Source organism: Anser anser, assembly GCF_964211835.1.
Source record: "Anser anser genome assembly, chromosome: W".
NCBI classification, from domain to species: domain Eukaryota; kingdom Metazoa; phylum Chordata; class Aves; order Anseriformes; family Anatidae; genus Anser; species Anser anser.
In genome coordinates, this window is record NC_139731.1 from 15,206,305 (window position 1) to 15,230,346 (window position 24,042).

Below are 24,042 nucleotides of genomic sequence, written 5' to 3' on the forward strand. Positions count from 1 at the left end.
ACTGAAAAAAGTTATCTGTGGTCCTACAAAGCGTGTAATTCTTAGTGTACTACACGTGAGGGTTTCCCTACCTAGAAGAGTTTGCTGTCTAAATGTATGTTGGAGAAGAGGACAGGATGAGTAAGTGATTTTCCCCTGTTTTAATTATGGTGGGGTGGGGAATGGGAGACAAGTGGGTTGTTCGGTGTCACTGCGGAAAAGCTCGTATTTGAACTTGCAGCCCTGTAGCCAGGGGGCACGGCTTCCTTGTGCAACACCATTTATTATTTTTTTAAATGGGTATTTATTGACCAATTCAGAGTTACTTAAGACTCTCACTGGAGTACGTGGAAAGACGCTCAATTCCCTGTCCGGAGATTGAGCCACCGAGACTGTCTCTCTAATAAATTACCCATTCATTTTTTTTCTTAATCCTTGCTCCAATTAATTGATCCCAGTGCCCTGATTAAAACAGCTCAGTTCACTTATCCCGGTCTTCTCTGTCCCTTGCGTCTGCCTCTGGGCAGGTGCAACCTGGATCCTTGCTTTGCTGTGAGCAGTGTGAAGTTTCTCTGCCCCTGTTTTCCCCCTACCAGCTTGGTGGTTACAAATGTGCACGGTGTGATTTGGAGAGCGCTGGCGGCTTCTGTCTTTACCTTAATACAATTTTCCTCGCTTCCCCAGCTCTGTTTTAATCCAGACTTCACACAACAAAGTTCTTTCCAGTTGCAAACGTTCATCCAGAAGTATTTTTATATTAAAAATGCTCGCAGTGAAGGCTTCTGATCTAACTTTCTTACCGCTGTTAGGAGAAGATGAATAAGTTGCTGCGTTTCTCAGATGCTCTGCCAGGCTCGTAAGAGCAAACAAGCCTCCAGTTCGAGTCTTTTTGGTAAGAGGATGCAAATACTAGCTTAGAAATCTAAGGTTTTGTCCCCAAGAGAAATGTCTTTACAGAGCTACAGGCCTTATTATGAAAGGGTCTGTGTGCAGCTGCATGGCTTGCTTGTTTTTTCCAGGATTCTAGATAAATTCAAATAATCACTGGAATAAACCTCCCTCAGGAGGCTGCAAGAAAACTTGTACCAATAAGGAAAACACGGAACCAACATGTATAAAAATATATTTAATGTTGTTGGTGCTGCTTAGTTGTTTTCTTAATATAATGCACAGCTGATTGCAGTCATTAATAGACTTTTGAGTAAATGAAACAAAAGTGCTAAGAGCTATAAATTACCCTTTATAATCAGTACTCAGTCATTCCCAGACTTGGTTCACCGATTATTTACTCATTCTTTTAATAGAAAGAAATGCACTTAAAAGGAAACCAGCTTCATATGCTGGCAGAACTTGTTTTTTTTTTTCTCAAATTGGGTCTCCTATAAATAGGGAGAGCAATTTTTCTTACAGCTTTTGCAGATGTTTACTTCAAAAAGCTTTGGGAAGCAAGTGGTTATGTGAAATACCGGGTTCTGGAAAATGGACATCTGAGTGTCTTGGAAAATTTCACGCTGTTTTCAGGACCCTTCAGGTAAATTAATAAACTTAAAACTTTGCGGGTGAGCCAGGGGGAAGCACGAAGGAGAAAAGGCAAAGCACCACGAAGGGTTTTATTGTCGGTGTGCTTCAGGTAATGGCAGTCCGATCTGTTTTTATTTGTAGACCTCCGCTGCCTCAGTAATTGCTATGCAGCAGAGCTATCCCTGTTGGTACCTGCCGAGGATCTGCCCACTGACTGCGGTTCAGGTGCTAAATTAAGGTTGATGAAAATCTCCACAGAGACTGCAGAGTCCAATTTTACCTCATTTGGCGTTGCAGTAGGAAGAAGGAGAGATGGTTGGCTGGTAGTTCACGATCACTTCGCTGGCAAACAGTCCTTTAATTCCCATATACTTACTCGTTGAAGTCCTGCGTGAATTTGGAAGCTCTGAAGTATAACCGCAAAGCAGAGTTGCGGAGCTTGGGTGTCGACCTTTGGAGACCAGAAATCAAGCATTTGATGTTAAAAATGAGATTTCTGGTAAAGCACCTTCTGTAGGAGGATGTCATTTGGATGTATTTATGAAGTTAATAATATAAAAATACAAAATATTTACGTGTTTAACTTTTTAGCAGTCTAATTAAGACCTGCTTAAGGAAGACTTTCTAGAAATGGCGTTGCTGACAATCCTGCTTTTGAGTGGAGCTGGAAAGTTCAGCGTTGAGCTGCTCCCTCCTTGCTGAAGACCAGTTCTTGAGGTGGGTGGCACACGGTGGGGAGAGCCCCTGCAGGAGGGCTTTTTTTGGGAAGCTGTCACACATTCCTCTCCGCGTTGCTTGCCTCGGTTTTGCCGCGAGTGCCTCGGAGCACCCGCCTCTCCCGTGCGCTTTGCTGGCCCGCCGCGATCCCGATCGGCGCGGTCAGGGCTTGTTTTGGGGCCGGGTGCCAGGAAGTCAGGGCTAAACGCCATTTCATAACGCTAGCACCAATTTGCCGTGGATGCCTGCGAAACATCCTCTGAAATTTGTGAGCAAATGAGGTTTTGTCTCGCCGTTAACGAGGCTGTGCTGCCAAGCCTGTCACCGGTGGAGCTGACCCCTCTGCTCCAGCAGTCCTGCTAGGCTGCCTGCTCCAGCTGGTGCTATTGGCCCTTAATCAGAAGTGTTTATACTTCCTCATTCGCACTTGATTTCTGCTTTTCCCTGCTCGGCTTTGTATTCAGAGTTGGTTCATTATGAAATACATTGTTCCGAGGCTGCCTTGACACTTCGCTGGCAGGGATCGGTCAGCGTTACCGCTGTCACTTCTCACAATGCGGAAAATATGCGATCACACCAATTAGGGTGTTTACTCAATCTTTTCCCCGCGCTCCTCCTTGCTGGCAAACGCGGCTCGGGGTTTTAAAACGGGGAGAAGCGTGTTTAAAAAAAAAAAACAACCCTTCTGGCTGGAGTGCCTGAAATAACTGGCATGGCTGCGGCGTTTCCAGCCTCTGTGGGGTGAGAATCAAGATCAAATTCTGCTCTCGTGGCTTTGTAGATCGGTGGTAAATCCTCTGGGTTACGTTCTGCACTCACTTATGCTAAACTTTATCCCCTTTGATGGGGTAAGGGTAGATAGTTGCCTCATTGACTTGAAATTAAAACCAATTGCGATGGCGTGACTGGGAATAGAATTTAATTCGGTGACCATAACAAGCAAGGATCCTGTTCCCTCTCCCCGCTAAAATATCTCATACCTTATTCAATTAAACACAAAGATTTATATCAGCACGGAGGCAACGCAGGCAGCGCGTCCTTGTGGCGCAGCGCGGGGTGATTTAGGTGGAGCTAAAATCCCTTCCTGGGAAGGGTACTGAGTTTCTTGAGCTTGCATCCCCAGAAGCACGGGGTTTGTTTGTTTGTGGTTGTAGTGAATTTGACCCAGAGCTCGGGTTAGATCACAATAAAACAAATGTACCCGGGGAAAACGCACCTTTTCCTTGTCAAAGGATGTGTGTAAGAGGCAGGGGTGCAGGGAATTACCGGTAAGCCATAGTTTGTTGCTATTTCCTCTAATCTTCTCTTCTTTTCCCTCGTTTTCCCCAGTATTGGTTGTAGGGTGGAATCCCTGAACTTCCCTGACTTGGAATAAAAGACTTCCCAGGAAGAGACTAGGTGACTTTTTTGGCCGCTTCTCTTAGGACAGCTTGTGCTGGTGCTGTGCTGCAGCTGGTGATGCCTAACTGCTAGGACGAGGGATTTGCAGACTGGCAGCTGTTCTGTTCCCCCCAAAGTGTGAAAATGGGATTGTTTGGGTTAAAGGTACGTTTAGGTCCTGGGGACAAGGAAGCTGGCTGGCTCCGCGAGCAACGTAGCCTGCACTTGATTTCCTGTTCCAAAAAGAAAACAATTTAAACCCAGGAGAGCAGAACTCGGAAACAAATGAGAGATTTCCTTTTCTGTTTCGAGAGGAAGGAATCTCTCTTCCAGGTGAGAGGCAGGGGCGAGGAAACGCTGTCCCCGAAGTGGCAGAATATACCCCATGCAGAACAGTAACGCTTCCCTCTTATTTATTCCCTCCGAGTTTACCAACCTGGTTGCCTCGTTCTTTGCTTACCCATCAGTTGATGAGCATCTTAGGGAAAGGAGAAGCTTGTTTTCAGCTGAATTTTTAATTTGGTCCCTGTTTGCAGCGAAGCTGAACCGAAGCTTAAGCTGTCAGCGTTGACGAGGCGGATAGCGCTGTTTGGGTTTCTGTTTGCGTGATCAAATGTAGCCTGTTAGGCGAAGGGAAGCACGGTGCCACTCAAAATAATGAGTTTGTTTAGTAAAAACGTGCTGCTCGCCGTGTAAGCTTTGTAGCGCGATAGCTCAAATTGTCATTGGCGCGGGCTGCCTTAAAATAACTAATGTTGTACAAGCTAATGACAAGTTTCTTCTAATAACTTAGGGTGTGAGGAGGTATTTTTCACCCAGGAGGAGATTGTAACCGTAAGTTGTGGTCCGTCCAACTTTTTTCCTGCTTTCTACTGGCTCAGCTCTCTACTTGCTCATGCGTCGCTGCGCTGGTGGGCAGGGAAGACAATGAAAGGACATCGTAAATGTAGGATGAGAGGAATTGTGAGCCCAACTCGATGGGAAATGGATGAAATGCCATACAGCAGGTTCAAAACTGCGGAGCCACCGGCCCGAAGGAAGATATATATATATGTATTTTTAACTGACTGCTGCCTGGCCATGCTTTGTCGGAATCTCGTTTGCTCCCTGCCTCCAAATCTTCCCTTGACTTGATTTGGGATGTCATATGGCGGGTGTAACGTGATTAAAGACTTAATTGATTAGGGATAATGGGAGTAGTTAAATTTTAATCCAGCCTGCTGCGGTACCCTTCAGAAACGGGATCGATGCTGTTGCCTAGGTCTCCTCTGCGGGATGATGGATCCAGCAGTTGCAGGAAGGCTGCCTGGGAGTCTTGTAGCAGTTTGTCGCAGTAATCGTGATGACTTTTATTCAAAACACCCCAAAGTGTATGTGGAAACGTGCCTTATGCGGGATATAGAGTTGTCATCATGCTTCAGGTATACTAATTACCCCCCAAACTGCATTTTCCTATTGATTAGGAGGGGGCTCCATGCAAGTTGATCAGCATCATGTGGTGCTCGGGGGGTGCTTAAAGCCCCAAGGGACTTAAATCTGCTGAACGTATCTGCATAGCTGCCCGAAGATCAGAAGTCCAGCACCGTGCCGTGTCTGACAGCGGAGGGCGGGTGTCAATAGTTTGTCTCTTAAAATCCAAACGCGTTTTCCTGCTGTCGTGTCAACCTCGCTTCCCTCACTCCTTGCCAAAAGAGTACAGAATACATGACAGTCCCTTGACAGGATCCTAATTCAACTACTGCCGTGTCTCTTCACTTGTTTTCTTTCCCAGGGAATTCATCGTCTTGTTTATTTGTAATTTTGCCTATGCTCAGGTCGTTGTCATCAGCTTGCTTCTCAGCAGCCTGGATCACAAGCTCCTGTCACCTCTTCTGGAAGCATTTAACTAAGGCAGCGTGTCCGGAGAAGGTCATCCGAATTTTGTTCTTAATGTCACGCTGAAATACCGAACGCACTTGAAAATTGTCTCCTTGTAACTGCGTTGCACTTGAAAAGTTGGGTCAGTTCGGGGAAAATGCTCCTCAAATGTGTCCCTACAGCCTGGTTACCAGGGCAAGTGACAGCTCAGTAAGTGCCAACAAGGTGTTAGTAATGAGCAGGTATCTTCATTATTAATCTTCATGTAGAACTTTAATTACTTTGCCTGGATTTCCATTGTCACTTGTATTTTAGAGGTGACAAAGCAGGCTCCTGCGGAGGCTTGGAGCGAATTGCCTGGCAATGCAGTGCAGAGGATAAATCAAGGCTGTTTGTTGAGACCGGTAACTTCAGTGCCCAGTCCTAAAAACTGCTCTTCCAGGGCATTTTCATCTTCGGAGCTGATTTTCTAAATGATCTTCTTTGATGTGTTTGCTTACTGCTTGGCACCAAGTAGTAACTTGCACAGAACTCAACGTTTAGTAACAGCATACGAATTTCTCTGAAATCCGTGGCTGTGCGGTGCTTAATATTTTGCTGTTCTAGGCAAACGCATAAGACATCTAAATGACACCACTCCGCATTTAAAAGCGGCACTGTCGCTTCTTAAATATCGGTGGGCATATGGAAGACAACCGAATGGGTTGCTGAACTCCCCTAGGAGTTAGTAAAGTTTCAGAATGCAGAAGCTGCGTGGCAACTACATTGCAGGAAGTTCCTCAAATGAAATATTTGAAAAAGAAGATTGCAATGTGGCAGAAGACCTCACAGGGAAACGTGGACGGGTAGGGCTGAGTTTAAAGCTCGTTTTATGGGGAAGAGATGGATTCGGACTTCATACCCTTTTAGCAACCTTGTTTTTCCCCGTGTATATTAGGAATGTTTTATATTATGATGTGAAAATGCTCTTGCCTGTATTGGTTTTTTTTAAATTCTACCTTTTATGCTGAAGTGTCTCCTTTGGCAGAGCTGTGGGTTGGTGAAGTGGCTCGCTTTTAGGCTGCCCTCAGTGCCAGGCTCCTGGGGCTCCTCATCCTGCGTGGTCCTGTCGTGCTCGTGCCAGGCTCTGGGCAGCTCCTCCGCTGCTGGCTTCGTTAAGAGCCGAGGAGGCTGAGTGTCCGTCGGGAGCAGCTCGGTATCTCGAAGAACAGTCCCTGAAGAGCTAAATCCTCCTATCCAAACAGCGGGGTGGATCTCCGATAAGCAGCTCAAATGAAGGATTATCTTGGCCGCGGCGCAGGCGGGTTGATCTGCGGGATGCCTCTGTGCTTCCAATGAGGATTAAAGCCGCCTGTGCACCGTCGTGGCCTCGCTGAGGATTTTCACCTGTTGCATTCGTGGGCCAAACTCGGATCAGAGAAGCTGGACTCATTCGGTAGGGTTTCACGTAGCCCTGATCTGTGTGGGAGATCGTAGCAGGTCTAATGCCGTTGACTTCGCAGCCCTAGAGCTTCTCTAACATGTAGCTGATCTGGAGTGACTCTCAAATGCTGACCCGAGGTGGAGGTCAGAACTAAACCCTGCTGTCATGCCTATTTCTGCTGCCTTGGTTTTCATTTAGAGAAGTTTTGCTATCAGCAACTGTGTATCTCCAGCCAGAGCTCCGCGTCCACAGTGATGCTCGTAGCATGGCTTTTGAACTCTTTTCCCCTTGCAAATGGATTTTGAGTGCAGCAGGCTTTCTGCAGCCCACTGAGGAGGTGGTAGGAGTGCTTTTTTTATCCGTAAATGCTATTTAATGTGTTCTCTGGCGCATATCACTTGCTTACTTTCAGCTCAGGACTAGAGGCTGAAGGACAAAGCTGAAGTTACCCAGCAAACAGCAAAATCTGATGCAAGTCAGGCTGACTTAAAAAGATAAAACCCAAATTATTTACTCTCGTCTTGCTCCTTTACATCTCTTTATAACTTCAAGTCACCGAAAGGTGGCTAAACTTAGCGTAATATAGCTGGGTTCGGTGTAACAACGCCCCAGAGCTGTTTTACAGAACCTCGAGCATGCTTTATGGTACTGTTACCAAGCAATATTGAGGGCATTCCCTCAGTTTATGCAGGGAATAAATTCTGCCCTCAGAAATGTTCAGCAGCAGAGCAGGCCGATTGTGATAAATGGAAGAGAGGCAACTGCTGAGAGATCTCGGATGGCCCTGCCCAGGGTGAATTTAAGTTGATGAGAGGCTCTGGCTCCTGCTAGTTAATTGCTTTTACATTCTTTCCGAGTACTTTAGGCCAAAATAAAAAATTAGATCGGAGCAGCTCCGCGATGATCTGCAAGACTCTATTTCCACCGGGCTGCGGGGAGTATTTACTGTACAAATAAATATATTGATGGAACTCGAGCTGGATGTCAGGTAAAACGGGTAGCAGGGGGAAGAAGAGCTTCAAAAAGAACCGACTGCTCTTCAGTGCTGCTAAATGAGAGCTGGGTTTGTAACTCCAGATTTTTCCCTCCGATCCCTTCCAGACCCTAATGGGAAAGGGTCGAAGTTTGCGGGAAGGAGTGATGCTCGTGGGTAGGTGCCTGGCTGTTGGGACCTCGGCAATCCCACGTCTGCTCGGGTTGTTATCCCAGCGTGGTAGGTGTAAAAGGGAAATAGAGACGGCAGAACCACTGCGATGCCTGCAGGTGTCGGGGAAAACAAGAGCTGGGTGGGAGGGAGGGGATGTGCTGCTTTGCCAGGGCCAGGGATTTAGCGTGGGATTAGGAATACCCATTTGTTTTGGCAGGATACTGAGTTTTCCTGAGCACGGAGGATGTTTGAGGAGCAATATGTGACATCCCAAGGTGATAGGATTGAAGAATAACTGTGAAACCCGCAGGTTTGAAGTTGGTGTGATAGCTGCTGGCTGTTTGAGTGCAGGAAACAACGCAGCTCGTGACCTTAGGGTGGTCAGCATCCTAAATAAAGAACGTGGAGGACCTTGTGGGATGGGGATCCCGAAGGAGATGGTCAGAGCAGGCTGGCAGTCTCAGCTCTGCTCTGTTCCTGTGCTGTACAGCTTGTGAGGTAGGTGTTAGACGGACATGTAATTGTCACGGAACACTATTTGTGTGGAAAGTCGATTGAAAGTAAGGAAGGAGAGGATTGATGCTTGCGGTGTTGTTTTCAAGACCCCAGAAAATCCTCCTTGGAGATGAGTTGACAGTGTGGTGCTATTTCAAGGCCAAAAAGGGACAAACCACGTTTTCCGGAGACCCGCTCCTCGAGGGCAGAGGAGCAATTAGCCGCTTTGCGTACCTCTGAGACCTAAATAACACACGCAATCACGTTAAGAAGCGAAGCTAGGGGAGCTGAGCCAGAAAGCAGGGAAGTGGGGCTGCATTAGTGTTACCACACAGTGTTCCTGCTTAATTGCTCTCGACTTTAAAAGTAGATAACGCGCTATCTGTCCATTTTAGGCCTTTTGTTTTAGTTTTTTTATAAGACCATCCCATTCGGCGAGCCGCAGCCAGGCGTGTTTGTGCTTTAATCTCATTACACAGTTCCTCTGTGCATAAAGCCTGTAAGCAAACGGGTTGTAACAGGATTACATACATGGGCTTATTTTATGCAATTTTCTAACAAGGTTATTCAAGGATACTGTATTTACAGTTTTCTTTTTGCCTGGTGATGCTTTCTCCTTTTCCTTTTAGGCAACCTTTCATTTTCGATTTTCTTTCCTTCACCTTTTTCTCATTTAAAAAAATCGCTATCTCAAGTTCAGCGGTTCAATAATCATAAACGTTAAAAAAAAGTCTTACAGTGGGAATATGAAGTCAGGGAGGACACGAACTAACCAGGCACGTGGAGGCAAACACCAGGTACGTTAGGGCCGTACGTCCCTTCCTCCTGCAGTAACCACCGAACCAGTAACACCGACCTCTGTGCTTGACTTTGCTGCTTTTGCTCGGACTGGCGGCAAATGTGTTGCATCCTCCTCTAGCCCCCAAATAGTTTGGGAGAGGGGATGTCCCGAAGCCAAAATCCACGTAGTAAATCACGAATATTCAACTCCCACTGAAGCATTTTTAAGTGGTGCAAACTCTGCTCAATGAGCGCGTCCTCCTAAATCCCAGCGAGAGCTAAGTGACTCGGTGGAGGCTCGCAGCCTGTAATTAAAGCTGGGAAGGTTCCTCTCGACCTAAATATCATTTGACACTTCTATTTCCCTTTTTTAATGTGTTTTCCCAGATGAAAAATGCTCGCGGATGGGGTGGTAGGAGACAGCTCCCTTCGCTCCTGAGCCTCTCTTAAAAGGGAGGCTAAAGGTCTTCAGTGCGATGGCTTCAGATCAAAAATATTTTTGTAACAAAGGCAGCGTGAAAGTGAAAATCTCAAAGGGTAGTGAAGCCTCAGGTCTTGAAAAGAAATAAGAAATATTAGTATGGCACTGTTGGAAAGCCCGGAGATGCCAGTGGTCTTTACCCCGGGATCTTAAAGGACTGGGGCTCGGAGGGCAGGACTGCTTTTTGCTCAGCATCTTTGTTCCGGAGCTCCAGAAACGCTGCCGGCATGCAACGAGCTTGACCCCTTTGCTTTTGTGATGGGATTAATAACCATGGAGATCTGCAATAATCTCCCTTCTCGTCGGCCGCTCGCACGCTGCCGGGCTAATGATGGGTTTCGTTCCTGCCCCAGATGCCACGCGAGGACGGAGGATATCTCCATTTGCTTAGGCTCGTCCTTCACTCCTCTCCCAAGGCTGCCTGCGAGGGAGCTGGCTTCTGCTGGAGGGTGTTAACGCCGCCAGGTGACTCCTAAATCAGGAGGATGCATCGCTGGCTTCCTAAGCCACCTTTCCTCCTTAAAACCATCTTGCTTTTTCAGTGCCTTGACTTTGTTCTTTTGAACTCCTCCTAAAATAGGTTCGCTGCTTTGGGATGAACATCCCCAACCGCTTTTCCACGCGTAACAGCAGAAGGTGGCACCACCCCTAAAACCATCTTCGGAGCTTTTCTCCATTACACCTTTCTCGAAGCCACAAAGTCCTCGAGAGTTAAAAATGCCCGCGTTGTTCTGGAGGTTACTTTACAGAAAGCGCATCGGCTGACAGTAGTTGTCACACCGTCTGCCTCTTACTTGGCCGCAATCCATCTGCCACGATAGGTGACATTAAGCACTTTTACTGACAATCTGGAAACGAATTGAGCTTGGTTTTTCGTATTTAAAATACCTTTTTTTTCCCCCAGGTATTTCCTGATGAAATACATAAATTAATGAGCGCGTGTCCTGAATTAAGAAGAAAATAATTATAAACTGCATTATATTATTTCTATCTGCAGGTTTGATCTCTGTAAACTTGTGGCTGCATGAAGAAATGCAACACGCACTAGATAAGTCCTTCATGTCTTCGTTTTTTCCAGAGCTGATGCACCTTCAGCCAAAGGAGGTGTCAGGTTTTTAATAGCAATTTTGTTACAGTCCCGGAACTCCTAAAGTTTATTTGGGGAGAGCTAGGAGGTAAAACCTTTAACAAGTCTGAAGAAATCTAATTAGATCAGAAAATACCTGTTGAAACCACAGCATTTTACATGCGTTGGATAAAATCTCGAAGTAGCCAAGATGTTTAAAATACCTCTTCTTTGCGGTGTGATCTCCAGTGTCATTGGATATCTTTCAACATTGTAAAATAAACTCCAATAGTTTCCGTTTTATCAACTTGGATGCCTTTGTGCTGAAGGACCAGGGTTCCCGAAACTGGGAAGTACGAACATTATTTTATTTTCATTTTTTTGCTCGTTCTACTCAATCTCTAGAAACACAAATATGTCAGGAACGCATCTGCTAAGTTCCAAGCTTAAACAGCTTTTTTTTCAGGGCACTGGGCACAGTGGTTAATCTATTGAATGTTAATTCTATCCTTTTTTTCCCCCTTTATCTCATTTGTATCTGGTGTCTGGGAGGCTCCATCTGCGACCTCGGTTGCGTTGCAGGAGGGACTGCGCAGAAACGCCTGGGAATTGAGAGCTCTTGAACCAAAAACCGAAGCGATCAAGGCAAATAAGTTGATAAAATAAAACGTGAGTGTTCCCATGACGAGGTCGTCTTTCCATGTGGTTCATTGGGCTTCTCCCTTACCGCTTCTCCCTTTGGGCTTCTCCCTTACCCAACCCTTTGCGGAGTTGTTCGTGTTTCCAGTAAAGCTTCATGATTGATTATGCTAATCTCTAGATCCCTTCTTAACCACGCCGCTCTTCGTTGCCCTTTTCGTTTCCGAAGCACAACAACAACGGATTTCAGTTGAACTCCTGCAAAATGTCACCTGAAAGGCAGAATTTTCCACCCATCGTCTTTCGCCCATGTAACGCTCAGTGGTTTTGGAGCCTGAGCTCAGCCTTAGAAAACAGATCCTCGCTGAAACCTTACCTGGCCTGAATCCTTGGCGTGGCTCTGGGCTGCCACAGTTGTGTTTGGGAGGGGAGTTTGCGTTTGCAGCGGGCCTAGATGCTGGAAAATGGGGCTGGCTGTGCTCTCTCTGTATGGCAGCCTAGATCAAAAGCTGGAAAACAGTTTTTTTCTTTTTTTAGGGGATATATTTTAGAGGATATATGTAAAGGAATGTAGTTCTGGTGTGCCAGTAATGCTCCTTCCCCCCCATCCCTACCCCTGCTTTCTTTCTGTTATAATTAATGTCTTGAACAAAATGCTGATTCTGCAATTTTGTAGTTTTGAGACTGCTTAATGGCAGCTTTCTGTTCATCTTTTCGTTGCCTCTGATTTAGGAAGGAAGGGTTCTTAGGACGAGTAAGGAATTAAATGGTGAACTCCAGTCTGTTTGAGCTTGTGACGGATTGTTTTAGCAAACCGCCTTCAAAATGAGGATGGCGTTGTGCGTCTGCGCTTTATTTCTGTTCAGCCTGAAAGCTGTGCAAGGCAGGTAGGGGTTTGGTTTTTTGATTACAGACACACCTGATACCTGGTGCGGTGCTTTCCTGCTTTGACCAGGGCTCACTCCATCGTGTGCTAAGGTTTCTGTAGGTGACGCAACCAGAACAGGCTGACCAAACCAGCAGTTTTCAAGTATTGTGTGGGAGGTACTGCCACGTGGGTCTGTTCCTTCAGATGCTGTACTTCTCCAGGTAACCTGTGGTTTGCTTTCCCTATTGAAATTCCTATTGTTGCCTGACACTTCTGCTAGGTTAAAAAAAAACCCCTTCTGTTCTTCCTAGATAACCAACTTTTCCCATAAAAACTTGTGAAGGGTGAGTAACTTCTGAATATCTTCATTAATGAAGGTTTTTTTTCCCCCCCGTACTCTTCCGAATGATCCAGTAACTGGTGTGAATACTGGGGCATGGATAGCCCAGACTGTGCAGTGTTCACAGCAAGGACTGTTGCTGGATGTAGATGTAATTTGATGGCTGCTCTTCAAATTCAGTACTTCTTCAGCTGCTCCTTTTGGCAGGATTTGTCACAAGGCTCCTGAATCACGCGTATAGCTTCTGCAGTGCTTTGTGGTATCGGCCCAGGAAATACCTGCATGGAATCCTGTGCGTGTTTCCAAATACGTTGTATTAAATAATTTAGCGATAAAACTGTCGGAGTACGTATGGGGGGGGAGAAACATGAGTCTTGAGTGCGGTTCATACAGGTTTTTCATAATTAAAATCTCAAAGATTTGTGACCAGGTGGCAGGAATGTGGCTCAAGGAGCTGAGAACCTGAGGACAGGTAATTGTTGTTAAACCTGTAATGCCCTGCTTTTTTTCCCTGATCTCCAAATGCTCGTGAGTATGCTCCCTTCACATTTAATATAACAATAGGTGCTCCCATTTTCCTCCAGTTACACCACTGTAATTTAGTGGAGCTCCTTTATTTTAACTCCTTTATTTACAACATCGCCTCGTACTTGGGAACCAGGGATGGGAATCTCCTCCCCCCGCTTTAAAAGGGTGTTTGTGCGTTGCCTAATGCGGAGTCAGAGTGGTCCTAACCTGTAATTTACATGGAAAAGAGCGGGTGACTTGATATTATGTGGGAGGCCGGAGTATTCGAGCGTGTTTATTGCTCGAAGGGCTGCTTTGAAAACACTTCCCGGCCTTGTGCTGGTGCGTGCTGCTGGCTGCCCTTAGTGGAGGGTGTAAGCTGTGTGCTCTGAAGTCCTGTCTGGCCCCAAACGTGGTCACTTCCACCTGCTTTGGATGAAAATGCTTTGTGAACCCGTTCTTCAGTGTTATTTAATGTTGTCTGGGAGGACTGAAGGAGGAATATTTGTTGTAGGATGCACTGCTGCTGAATGGGAGCATATGGGGCACCGAGGTTAAATGACCCAGGGCAGTGAGTGAGATGCACAAGGTGCTGCTGAGAACGGTGATTGGAGCCAACAAGGCCTTGTTCCAGTATTGGTGTGTCTTTTTTCAGGAAAGACATCTCACTGAGCCTCAATTTCCCTGTTATTCTCCTGGGGCCGATAATATTTACCTGCTTCATACAGGTGTTGCAAGTGAGTGTTGGGAAATTGGAATATACGTGATGGAAATGAAGGTCAATGGCAAAGGTGCTAAAGGTTATTACAGCCCACTGATCAATCCCTTACTTCCAAGGGACTTGAGGGATGTCTTCTGCTTGTTTTGGTTTCTTCCACCCTCCCCGGTACCCCCGAATTCTCTTCTCCAGGCTGAGCACCCTCGGCCCCTCTTTGGAGGAGAGGCACCCCAGCCCTCTGATCTCAAGGCTTGCACAACGTGTAGGCTTTCCCGCTTGGGTGGATTAGACTTCAGAGAAATGCATATTTTAAAGCTGATTTTCAAGCCTTGCTGTAGGTTAAAACTTACAGCAAAATAAATACTTAGCCCTCTTTATATAGCAACTGCCAGGAGATGTATTGCAAAAATGCTGAATGGACTTTTTTTTACACTAATCACGCACCTATAATTATATAGTGTGCATATGGATATTTTTCTTTATTCCTTTTACGAAGCGTTTTGATCTAGTAATTCTGCTCCTTTGAAGCTGGAAGGATTACAAACCAGTCCTACGCTACTTGAGTCACCATCTGTGCCCGTAGGTTTGGCTGGAGCTCTTCAAAGAGTGCCTTCGATAGGTAAGGGCAATAGATGATAGCTTCGATAGGTAAGAGCAATAGCCAATAGATCCCTACAAATCTCTTAAATCAGGGTTTTCTGCTAGCTGGGAAACACCCGGAAGGAATCGGTCAGTCTGAGCAATATGGGACCGTTAGAATTTATATAAATTTATATATATATTGCTATATATAATTATATATAGTATATAATTATATATAGTATATAACATATTGTGTGTAATATATAATATATGCAGTATGTTATATATAATACATTTTATATGCAATACTTATATATAATAAATATTGTATATATAATATGACATTTATTTATTATTATTATGTGTAATATTTATAGAAAGCCCTGCTTTTATGGAGGTGACTCCACTTCAGCCTGGCTGCCGCCCTTTATTCAGGTCTCGCGGTGCTTCCTGACACTCGGGAAGGGTTAGCGAGCCGGTTTGTGCTTTGACACGAATCCCGGGACGCGTGTGGCATGATGCAAATTGCCCGGCAGCTAAACTGTCGCTCGAAATGCCAAATCCTTCGCTGAGTGCGGTTTGGCAAATGCCAGCAGCGACCCGTTTTCGAGGAATCCCCGCCGTGACCTCCGAAGCGGTAAGAGCGGGGAAAAAAGTCCAAATTGTGTGTTCTTGGGGTGAATAAATGTCAATTCCCAGGGTTTCTGTTCGACATCCGAAGGCACTCGAGTGGTTAAATGGCTATGTCCATTGATAAGCCTGCGATTTTAATATCAGTCAAGGGAGATATTTCAAAACCTCCTCTGGGGCAGAGAACTTAACAACATTTATATTTGAACTTAAATAATTTAAAGGTGCTCTCTTTAGAGATTTTTACATGAGCTTTTTCATGTTACCTGTGAATATCTGTGAGGATTGGGGGAAGCGTGAAACATACCCCACAAAAATATAAGAACCCAAGAACTCAGTGACGCTTTAAAAGCAGGAATTTTCCAGAGTTAATTTGGTTCGAACCCTTTAATTTTTGTTGAAATTAGCTTAATGTGAAAACTGTAAGCTTAAATTTAGTACTTTTCTCTTTTAAGCTGCTCTTAACTTGTAGAAATGTGTGCGCCACACGTGGTAGTTAATAACTTCCTGAGGCTACGCTGGAGAGAATCCCTTATGTGTTGTCTTTATTGATGTAACCGAGTAAAATCACGTTGGTGCGACTTTGGGGCCATACGCCATTAAACTTTTATTAGCTGATTATTGCTGACTGGGGCTTGATAAAGTACCGAACTAATCAGGTCCATTTAATATCAAAATGCAGGGCTGCGCACGAGGCCTTCTGGAACAGCACGCAGCATAAATTATGTATGCAGCTCCGTCCCGGGGAGGGTTTTTTCTATTTTAGAGCTGGCACCGCCTCGTGTCCTTGCTGCATTTCGGGGCAGTTGCTGCAGAATGAGAGAAAACGAAGGAGGATGCGGTAGGATAAGGGCAGGAACAGGGAGGAATTGACAAGGAAATGGGGGTCTTGAGCTGTGCAGGGGGTTTTCTTCCCATTAGTTCACTCTTCAGTCTGTCAAGCAATTCCCATGTGACGCGGGCAGGCTGCAAAGTACGGTAATGCATATGCAATTCCAGGTATTTCATCTCGTATTTGCAGCTGACAAAGCTCTCACTGGGAAAAAAAATAATAATCTAGCTTTCATGGGAGGTGTGTTCCTGCACGATTTGCTTCTCTGTAGCTGCGCTAAGATGATGGACGTGTGCCCGTGGATATGTTAAGCACTTGCCGCTCCTTAAACCAGCTGCCCATTACCGGCTTTGCCTCTTAAATTCAATCAGCCCTGCAGTAATTGACAGAAAAATTACGCTGGGGTTTTTTTTCCGAAAGGTAATAGCTGAACCGTTTCACCTCCGCAGAGGCGCTTGGAGTTGGTGTTGCACAAAAGACAAATCCCCTGGCAGCCAGTTCTCCTCCACCCTACCCCCGGCAGAAATATTGGGGCAAACCGAGGGGTTTCAGTCCTCCTGCAGCTGATCTGGCTGTTAAATCTTGATGGAGAGGTAAGGTTTGTAACAGAAGCTCCAAGAGCTGCTGGATTTGTCTACGGACAACCTGTAGAAAGTAATTTGGAGTGCCTGTCCTCTGGCTTGGTGCGAAATAGGATGGGGGAGTTGAAGCCAGAGCTGGAGCCCTTTTCAGCAGGGACAGGACAAAAGGAAACGGGCACAAACTGGAACGTGGGAAACTCCATCAGAGCATCCTGGCTACAAATGGGAAGGTGCTGGGGTGACAAAATCGGGCTGGAAGCCTGAGACAGCAGCACGGTTCACTGTGTCACGATGCCGACGAACGAGACTCTCATGCTAAGAGGTGAGGATGCTCGATACGCGTGCTGGCAGCGTGGCTCACGCTCTGCTAGGAGATTTCAATCCGTGCCCAGCGTGCATAGACAGAAATCCTGAAGAAAGGTAATATAATTTCATTTTTAAATCTCCTTACTTCCCCTTGTGGTAAGAAAATACCTAACTTCTTGGCTCCCGGTGCGTGCCCTAATGCGTTTACAAGGAGAAGTATGTACCTGATATGAGGAGTCAGGGTTTAAAACCAAAAACAATTCCCCTTACAAATCCCTTCTCTGCTGGGCTACGAGGATGTGACTTCCTTGCTGTCACCGCAGGTTTTAAAAGAGCGTTGCACTGCCCAGCACGGCCAGCCAAGGGGAATGAATTAGCATCTCTTGTGTTAGTGGGCGCTGATGTTTTGGCGCGGCAGCAGGAGGTTACTGAACAAGCTCTGTGCCCCGGTGACTTCTCAAGGGTGTAAAAACCTAGCTGAAGCCTTGAAAAGCAGCGTCCAGCCCTCTCCCAACCAAGCACCCTTTTCCTCTGCAAAGCAAACCATCCAACTGCATAAATACCCCCGAACCTGGGAAGCTGCACTGTTTTTCAGGGTTTTTTCTTGTAATACATTGTGGTCGGCATCTGGAGTTACGATCGGTGAGCTCTGTTGGGCTTGGAAGATCCATCTCCTGATGGAAGAAGGTGGGAAGCTTTGCTGGGATCTGTCTCCAGCTCCTGGTTTGCTCCCCTGAGCCTGGGACCAGCTGATGACTGCCTTTGGGACCCGCTTGTCGGAGCGTGGTTTGCTCTGTGTGTGTTGCTCGTTGCTTCCCATCCCCGTGCTGGGGTGGGAAGGTTGCCATAAAACCAGCTCCGGGGGTATTTTGGATGGCATTAATCTCACTCTTCTCTTCTCAGAATGTCGCTATTTATACAGAACCAGAATAATTCAGTCTCTCCTCTCAGCTCTGAGATCAAACCACAATTCTCCTAGCTAACCGGATTAAAAAAAACCACCACGAGGACGCTGAAGCACTGGATCAGGTTACTCGGGATGTCCCCTTATATCCAGATGGATGTTTTTCTCCATCGTGCGATGAAAGCAAGGAGAGTAAAACACATCATACGGTGACGTATGGCACTTTGTACCTTCAAAGCACTGATTTGGGTGCATCTCGAGGGAATGGCAGTTAATTTCCACAGGATGAAAGCGAGACCCAGGAGCTGAGATGGCTCTGACACTGCCTCATCGCTGCTGACCCTGGGCTTATAGAAATGAGGAACCCAGGAGGGTAGGATATCCTCAGCTGCCTCCGAAATGAAGCAGGTGAAAAATAAAACCTGATCACCAGCTCCCCGTACGGGTAAAAGAATTGTTCTGAAAATGGGTTGGGAAAAGGGACCTACGGGTTTTTACACGGGGTGTTACGGTTTTACTTCATTGTCCAGGTTCTGATTAAAACTGTCCCTTTTCCCTCTGGCAGCTCCGAGGGAAAGAGGGGAAGGTGTCAGCGCCTCTGGGCGGAAAAAGGTATCGTTTCAGAGAGCAGGAACCTCCAGGCAGCTGTCTGAGAACAGGCGCCGGCTTGATGCTGCAGGTGATGTGGTTTGGGGTCTCTTGAGACCCCCCTGTTCAGCATCCCAGCACTCACCCTGCTTCCAAGCCGCAGGCAAAGCGAGGTGGCTGCTGGTGTTGCAGAGGGATTGCGTGGCAGAAATGCTCAGAAATGTTTCCTGAGATGCAAGAATCTGGGGCCAAACCTGCCTGTGTGCTGCTTCTGGCGTCTGCTTGGTATGCCGATGCAGGAAGCCTTTCTGAATTGCTTAGCTCAGGCATATTCAGTTCTTGCATCTTTTTTTTTAAAGTCCCATCCAATATTGTTATTGCAATTTGTCTTTGCCACCGTTGTTTGCTTACTAGCGGGCTGTTATTGCTCGCTTTAAAGACGGCGAGCACGGCTGCTGCATCGATCTGTGGGTTGGCAACGAGGTGTCCGCAGTGGGCTTCTTCCAGCTCTCAGTGACTCGAGGGCAAGGTGATTTAGGGAAAAAAGAGGGCGGAGAAAGTACCAGCAGCTAGCGAGTTCATAAATGCTGAATTCCTAGTGCCGAAGAGGACGTTGAAATCCAGTAGCATTTCAAAACCAGCCCAGGCGATGTGGCTGCTTTTTAAAACTAGCACACTATGTTTATTTCTTGGTTGCGTGGATTTAATACAATGCACGTGCAGAAATCACACTAACTGAAATAACTCATTACTCTCACAGTATAATGTAACAAACTTGAACTTATTTATACAACAGATACGACCTTGAAGCACTTCAGTAACCATACTTAAAACTTTCAGATGCCTCTTCGTAGGTTTCCAATTTTATTTTTGTTCCAATTAAAAAAAAGAGGATTGTCTCTTGGTATTTTCTCAAGCAAAAACACCTTTTACCCTCTCTGCAGCAAAACTACTGATGTTTATTTTTTGCAACACGCCATAAATACAAACCTGCCAGCCTTAAATCCTCCATGCATGACTGCAGGAATAAATTTCCCGGGCTGTGTAGTGGAATTGAAGCACTCAGAAAGGGTGAGCGCGCCACGCTGAGCAGTTGAACCCTTGCCTTTTTCCATTAACCCACGTCCCTCCTTTTGCCTCTCAAACAACTACCTAGAGTTTTTTTTTTAAGGCTGTACTCACAGCTATAAATTAAAGCTCATTTGGCAGTGCTGTTAGGTGATGAAACAGCGAGACCTCTTATTTTTCTTGGGGAAAACAAGAAGGCTTGGATCATCTGGAGTGCAAAACCAGGGAGAACTTGCTCGGAATTAAGGTACACAGCAGGAAAATGGGAGCTCTTCTTTGCTCCCCAGCCTGTCTCTCATTTAAATAGCTTATGTGAGTATTCAGCGATGAAGTGCCACGTAGTTATCGAAGAAATACATCTGAAGTGCAAGTATCATCATCTGGAGAGCCGTCGCTGGAGCTGAAGGAGCTGCTGGAGTGGGTGCCGATGCTGGGTGAAGGTCGGACCCCTGGGACCGAAAATCTGGGCGTCAGCTGATTGAGCTCCAAGCTTCAACCCCTCGTTTGGATGTTGTTTTTCACCCAGGTCCTGCTGAATGGCCGTAGGACGAGGCATTTAATTCAGGAATATCTAGCTCCTGATTATTCCAGCTCTAAATTTTTTTTTTTACCTCTGCTAAGCATCGAAGCCTAATGGGATGCTAATAACGTCAGTCCTTGTTAGCTGAGTGCGTTCCTTGTTGGACACTTCTTGTTTTTTTTTCTAAACAACGAACATAAAGGCTGTTTTTATTTTCATCAGGGTCTCCTAGCAACAGGGCTTCCTCTGAAGTGACCCTTGCCATTTTGGAAGGTTTCTATCCGAGATGCTTTAAATAACCTTAATTCTTCCCGGGGCTTCCAAAAACTGGTACAGAAGCAGGTTTGATTTACATTTGATTTCCCAGGAAAGGCCCGGGTTATTTGCTCAGCCTCTTGTCGGGATAAACCAGTGTTATTAATATTAAGCCGTTATTTCCATTTAAGACAGCTTCCGGAGGAAGCTGCTGGCTTTATAAATGTTTGGGGAATTTGGAGGCAGAAATCCTTACTAACTCGAGCTCGTTTTCTGTTGATTACAGAAACAAATCCTGCTTGGAGACGTGGTCCAGCATGTTCCAGGTGTAGGTGTGCTGCCTGTTATAAAGGTTATTCAAAGCTTTCCCTAACAGGGTATGGCTTCTTGTGCTGCGGCCTGTTAAACTCTGTGGCTTGGGATCCATGCTTCTGTTTTCTCTGTCTTTAAACTTTGGCACATTGAAGCTTTTGACACCATCCCTGCAATAAATGTGTCTGGGAAGCCATTGAGAGTCCTGATTCTGGTGAGATTTAAAGCGGCGTTAAACCGAGAGCAGCAATTCTGAAATAAAAGCCTGGGACGTTACCAGTACAATTTGATTACAGTCACAATCCTGAAAGAGCTGAGTTTTTAATGCCTCTGTTTTGCCATGGGTGTTATACTAGATTAGCTGTAACTCCTTAAATGAGGAAGTTAATTTTTTCTTTTGCTTGGGAAAACTTTTGATCTCTTATTTGCTCTGTAGTTTGTTAGCAGAGACTCTACTCGTAACGTTAACCCCTGGTAAATGCAAGGAGGAACCACGTAGCTGACCCTGAACTGAAAGGGGATTAGGACTGTTTATGTGACCTTGTATATTCTGCAAACTACAGAGCATCCCCAGGCTGTATGCCCTCTATCTGCCAACATGCAGTCCTATATTTCATGTATTCGACCCTTGATTGAGATATGATTACCGGAACAAAATTCAGTCCAGAAATACTGGGAATTTCCGCAAAATGCGTAGGCTTGTGCAGCTCTGCAGCCCGGGAAGTGCAGAAGTACTTAGCAGTGCAGAATGGCCGGGGAATCAGTCATGGGAAGGAACTGGTGAGTGCCGAATCCAAGTTATCCATTAAAGAAAGGGGGTCGGGTGGTAACAGGCAACACTTCGGCGGTCGTATGAAAGCTGGTAAGAGCTTTTTATTAGATAACTGCCTCATAAATCAGTCCGATAGAACAAAAGGCCTCAAAAACCGAGATCTTCCTGACACCTCTTCATTGCTGTTCGCGTTGATGTATGACATGGGCCATTAGTTTAAGTGCGGAAAGCCTTCGGAGGTGGTGCTGGTGGAGTTGCGCTGCGCACATCATCATGCAAATGGGAGATTTTTTTTTGGGTGTTAGAAAAACCTAACTAACAAAGCAACCCAGAGGATGCGAAGTTGCGGCCCTAAATAAACAAGGGGAGAGCTGCCGAGGGGCTGCTCTGTCTGCGCTGCATCCTGATTAAATCCCTGGCAGACTCCCTGGGAGCTCTGCCCACCCCCTGGCACGCGGGGAGGAGGCGATGCTCTCGTGTGCGAGGGCCGAGCAGCCTGTGTGAAAATCCCTAGTACTTGTAGGAGTGTGCTTACTGGCCAGGGAGAGTGTGTGGAGAGAGAAATGGATCTATCAGGCGTTTTTTTTAGCTGTTCTTACAGTAGTTTGTAGTGTAACAAGCAGAGGTATGCGTGGTGATACCGTTCGCTAAGCTACGTTCTGGGGGAAAAAGGGGATTTGTTGATGTTACAGCAATTAGAAAATACTCGCCTCTGAGAGCACAACTGTAATGATATGAAGTTTAATTACATGTAATTAATTCTACCAAATATTTAAGCTGTGCTGCACTGCGCAGCCCTGGTTGCTGCGCACTTGGTTTAATGGGTGGAGCAGATGCGCGTGGAGGTCTGGAAGGCGTCCAGGGGCTGGCTGTTATTATTTGGATAATCTGATATTTATTCTAACGCTGGCTAACATGCCCGCGTAATATCTGCGTGTGGAGAGCTGGTAGATGGAGACTCGGCGCAGTTCACGCGGCGATCTTTGTTAGGTTGTAACTGGAACCCATGCAAGTGGTGCTGCCAAGAGCAGGTCTCCCCTCTTCCGTCTGCCAGCGCGTGGCGTTGTGTTGGCTTTGGCTCCCTGTCTAACGAGCTATTTCATATCGCAGGGTTATTGACTGTCTGCAAGATGATGCCCAGCGACGGTAAAATTAACCCTGGTCCAAAGGTACAGAGAACTTAGGTGGCTTCTGTTATTCAATCGAGCGTTGGCATCGCGTCAAGAGGAGCTGAACCTGATCTGTGAACTGTAGGTCTGCCTGAATCACATCTGCCATCCCTGAAATACCTGGAGCGTTTGGCTCGTCAGATGCAGCCAAACAGCAAAATACCGAACTTGTGACCACCACAGGTCCTCTGGGAAGGGAAGAGAGACAAGTCCTTCTCCCTTTTTCCACCCTGTGTTGTTACAAGGTTGGCCTGCGTAGCGGAAAATGGCCTCTCAATTAGCCCTGACTGTGTAACGAAGGAAGGGGGTTTGGCTGAATTTAGAGCTGTATCATTCAATTTCTCATACAGTGGGGTTGTTAATCTTGGAAACTCTCCCACCTGAGAAAGGAATGGGGGTCAGCTGAGAGTTTTACCTTCTCCACATGCAGCCTGAGAAGCAGCAGCAGCTCTTCCTTCTGCTGCTTCTGCTCTTTTACTAATTCCCTTACAGCTGGCTGCTGAAAATCCCCGCGCTGCACTGGAAGGCAGCCATGCTTGGCCACAAAATTCATTGCCCTCTCTTCTCTTTAGTATTTAATGTACTCTTGCTGTCATCCTGCTTCTCTTTTTTTCCCCCCCTAAGCTTCCAGGTTGCTGAGAGGAGCCTGAAAAAAAACGGCTTTGTTCTTTCTTTTGAGCAGAAGAAAGCCCTGCTTTCTTGTTGGCTTCATAAATCCAGCATCGATCCTTGGGATGGACGGGCAAGGAGCTACTGGGAAGGGCAGCGACTACGTGCCTGGGAAGGCAGCTGGCTCCCCGAGGCAGGCAGCGAGGTGCAATCCTGTTTAAAGGCTTCCTCCAGCAGTGTGGATTTGTGGCCGTGTCCCCTTGGAGCCTTGTCCTTTGTCACGGTGGGATGCTGCTGGGTGGCAGCTCTCGACGTTGGCCAGCCTCTCGGGCAGCGCTTTCAGTGCTTCCCGAGTTCAGGCTCTTAATTCCTTCTTCCTTTATTCCATCAGGCTGCAGAGCTGAGGGAGTCAGGGAATGGGTCTGAAGGTGGCTACGGAGAAATGAAGCTGGAATATCCCTTACAACTGTATCTTGCCTGGCCCTGGCATGGAGGTGATTTGCATGTTCCCTGCTGATAGCAGGCTCTCCAGTCGAGATGGCTCCCTGCAAGCTTTGAGCAGGTCTGTAAGGCTGAGATTTGATCCTTCGGACAGCCTTATCGTTAGCCTTCGCCTTACCCCAGCGAGACGTCACTCGGGGCGAGCTCTTCCATGAAATCATCTTTTCTCAGCAGGGTGTCTCGGAGTGCAAATTACCTCGGCAGCTCTCAGCCCTGAAAACTGAATCGGAGCTGGGATGTGGGGTTGGACCTGCTCTGAGCAGAGATGCCTTTGGTTGGTCCCCTGATGGCAGCCCTGTCCCCACAGCACGCGTTACACTTCAGAGCCTGCGGTTGAGCCAAGAATACCTCTCGCATTTGTTTAAGGGTCTGGGGCTATTTCGGAACCAGTGTGTGAACACAGAAATGGGATTTAAGCAGCTCGCTGGGGTAGCTTTGAGTAAACGGGACAGGCAGACAACTTGTGGGTTTAGCCCCTTTGGAGCGGGGACTGGT

At 46.5% G+C, this 24,042-nt stretch overlaps 1 protein-coding gene across 7 annotated transcripts in view; it reads left to right on the plus strand.

Annotated features, from left to right (window-relative positions):
- Positions 1 to 24,042, plus strand: part of LOC310888631 (netrin receptor DCC) — a 414,661-nt gene that overhangs the window by 86,153 nt on the left and 304,466 nt on the right. For 3 of the 7 annotated variants that reach the window (XM_083815522.1, XM_083815523.1, XM_083815524.1), the window contains exons 2-3: positions 14,936 to 15,137; positions 23,438 to 23,540. The exons of 3 other annotated variants lie outside the window; for them this stretch is intronic. In XM_083815522.1, the coding sequence (XP_083671648.1) occupies positions 15,054 to 15,137; positions 23,438 to 23,540 (187 nt within the window). In that variant the 5' untranslated portion in view covers positions 14,936 to 15,053. Of the gene's footprint in view, positions 1 to 11,398; positions 11,516 to 14,935; positions 15,138 to 23,437; positions 23,541 to 24,042 lie in introns of those variants that run through there. One more of the 7 variants, XM_083815527.1, reaches the window with a different exon arrangement.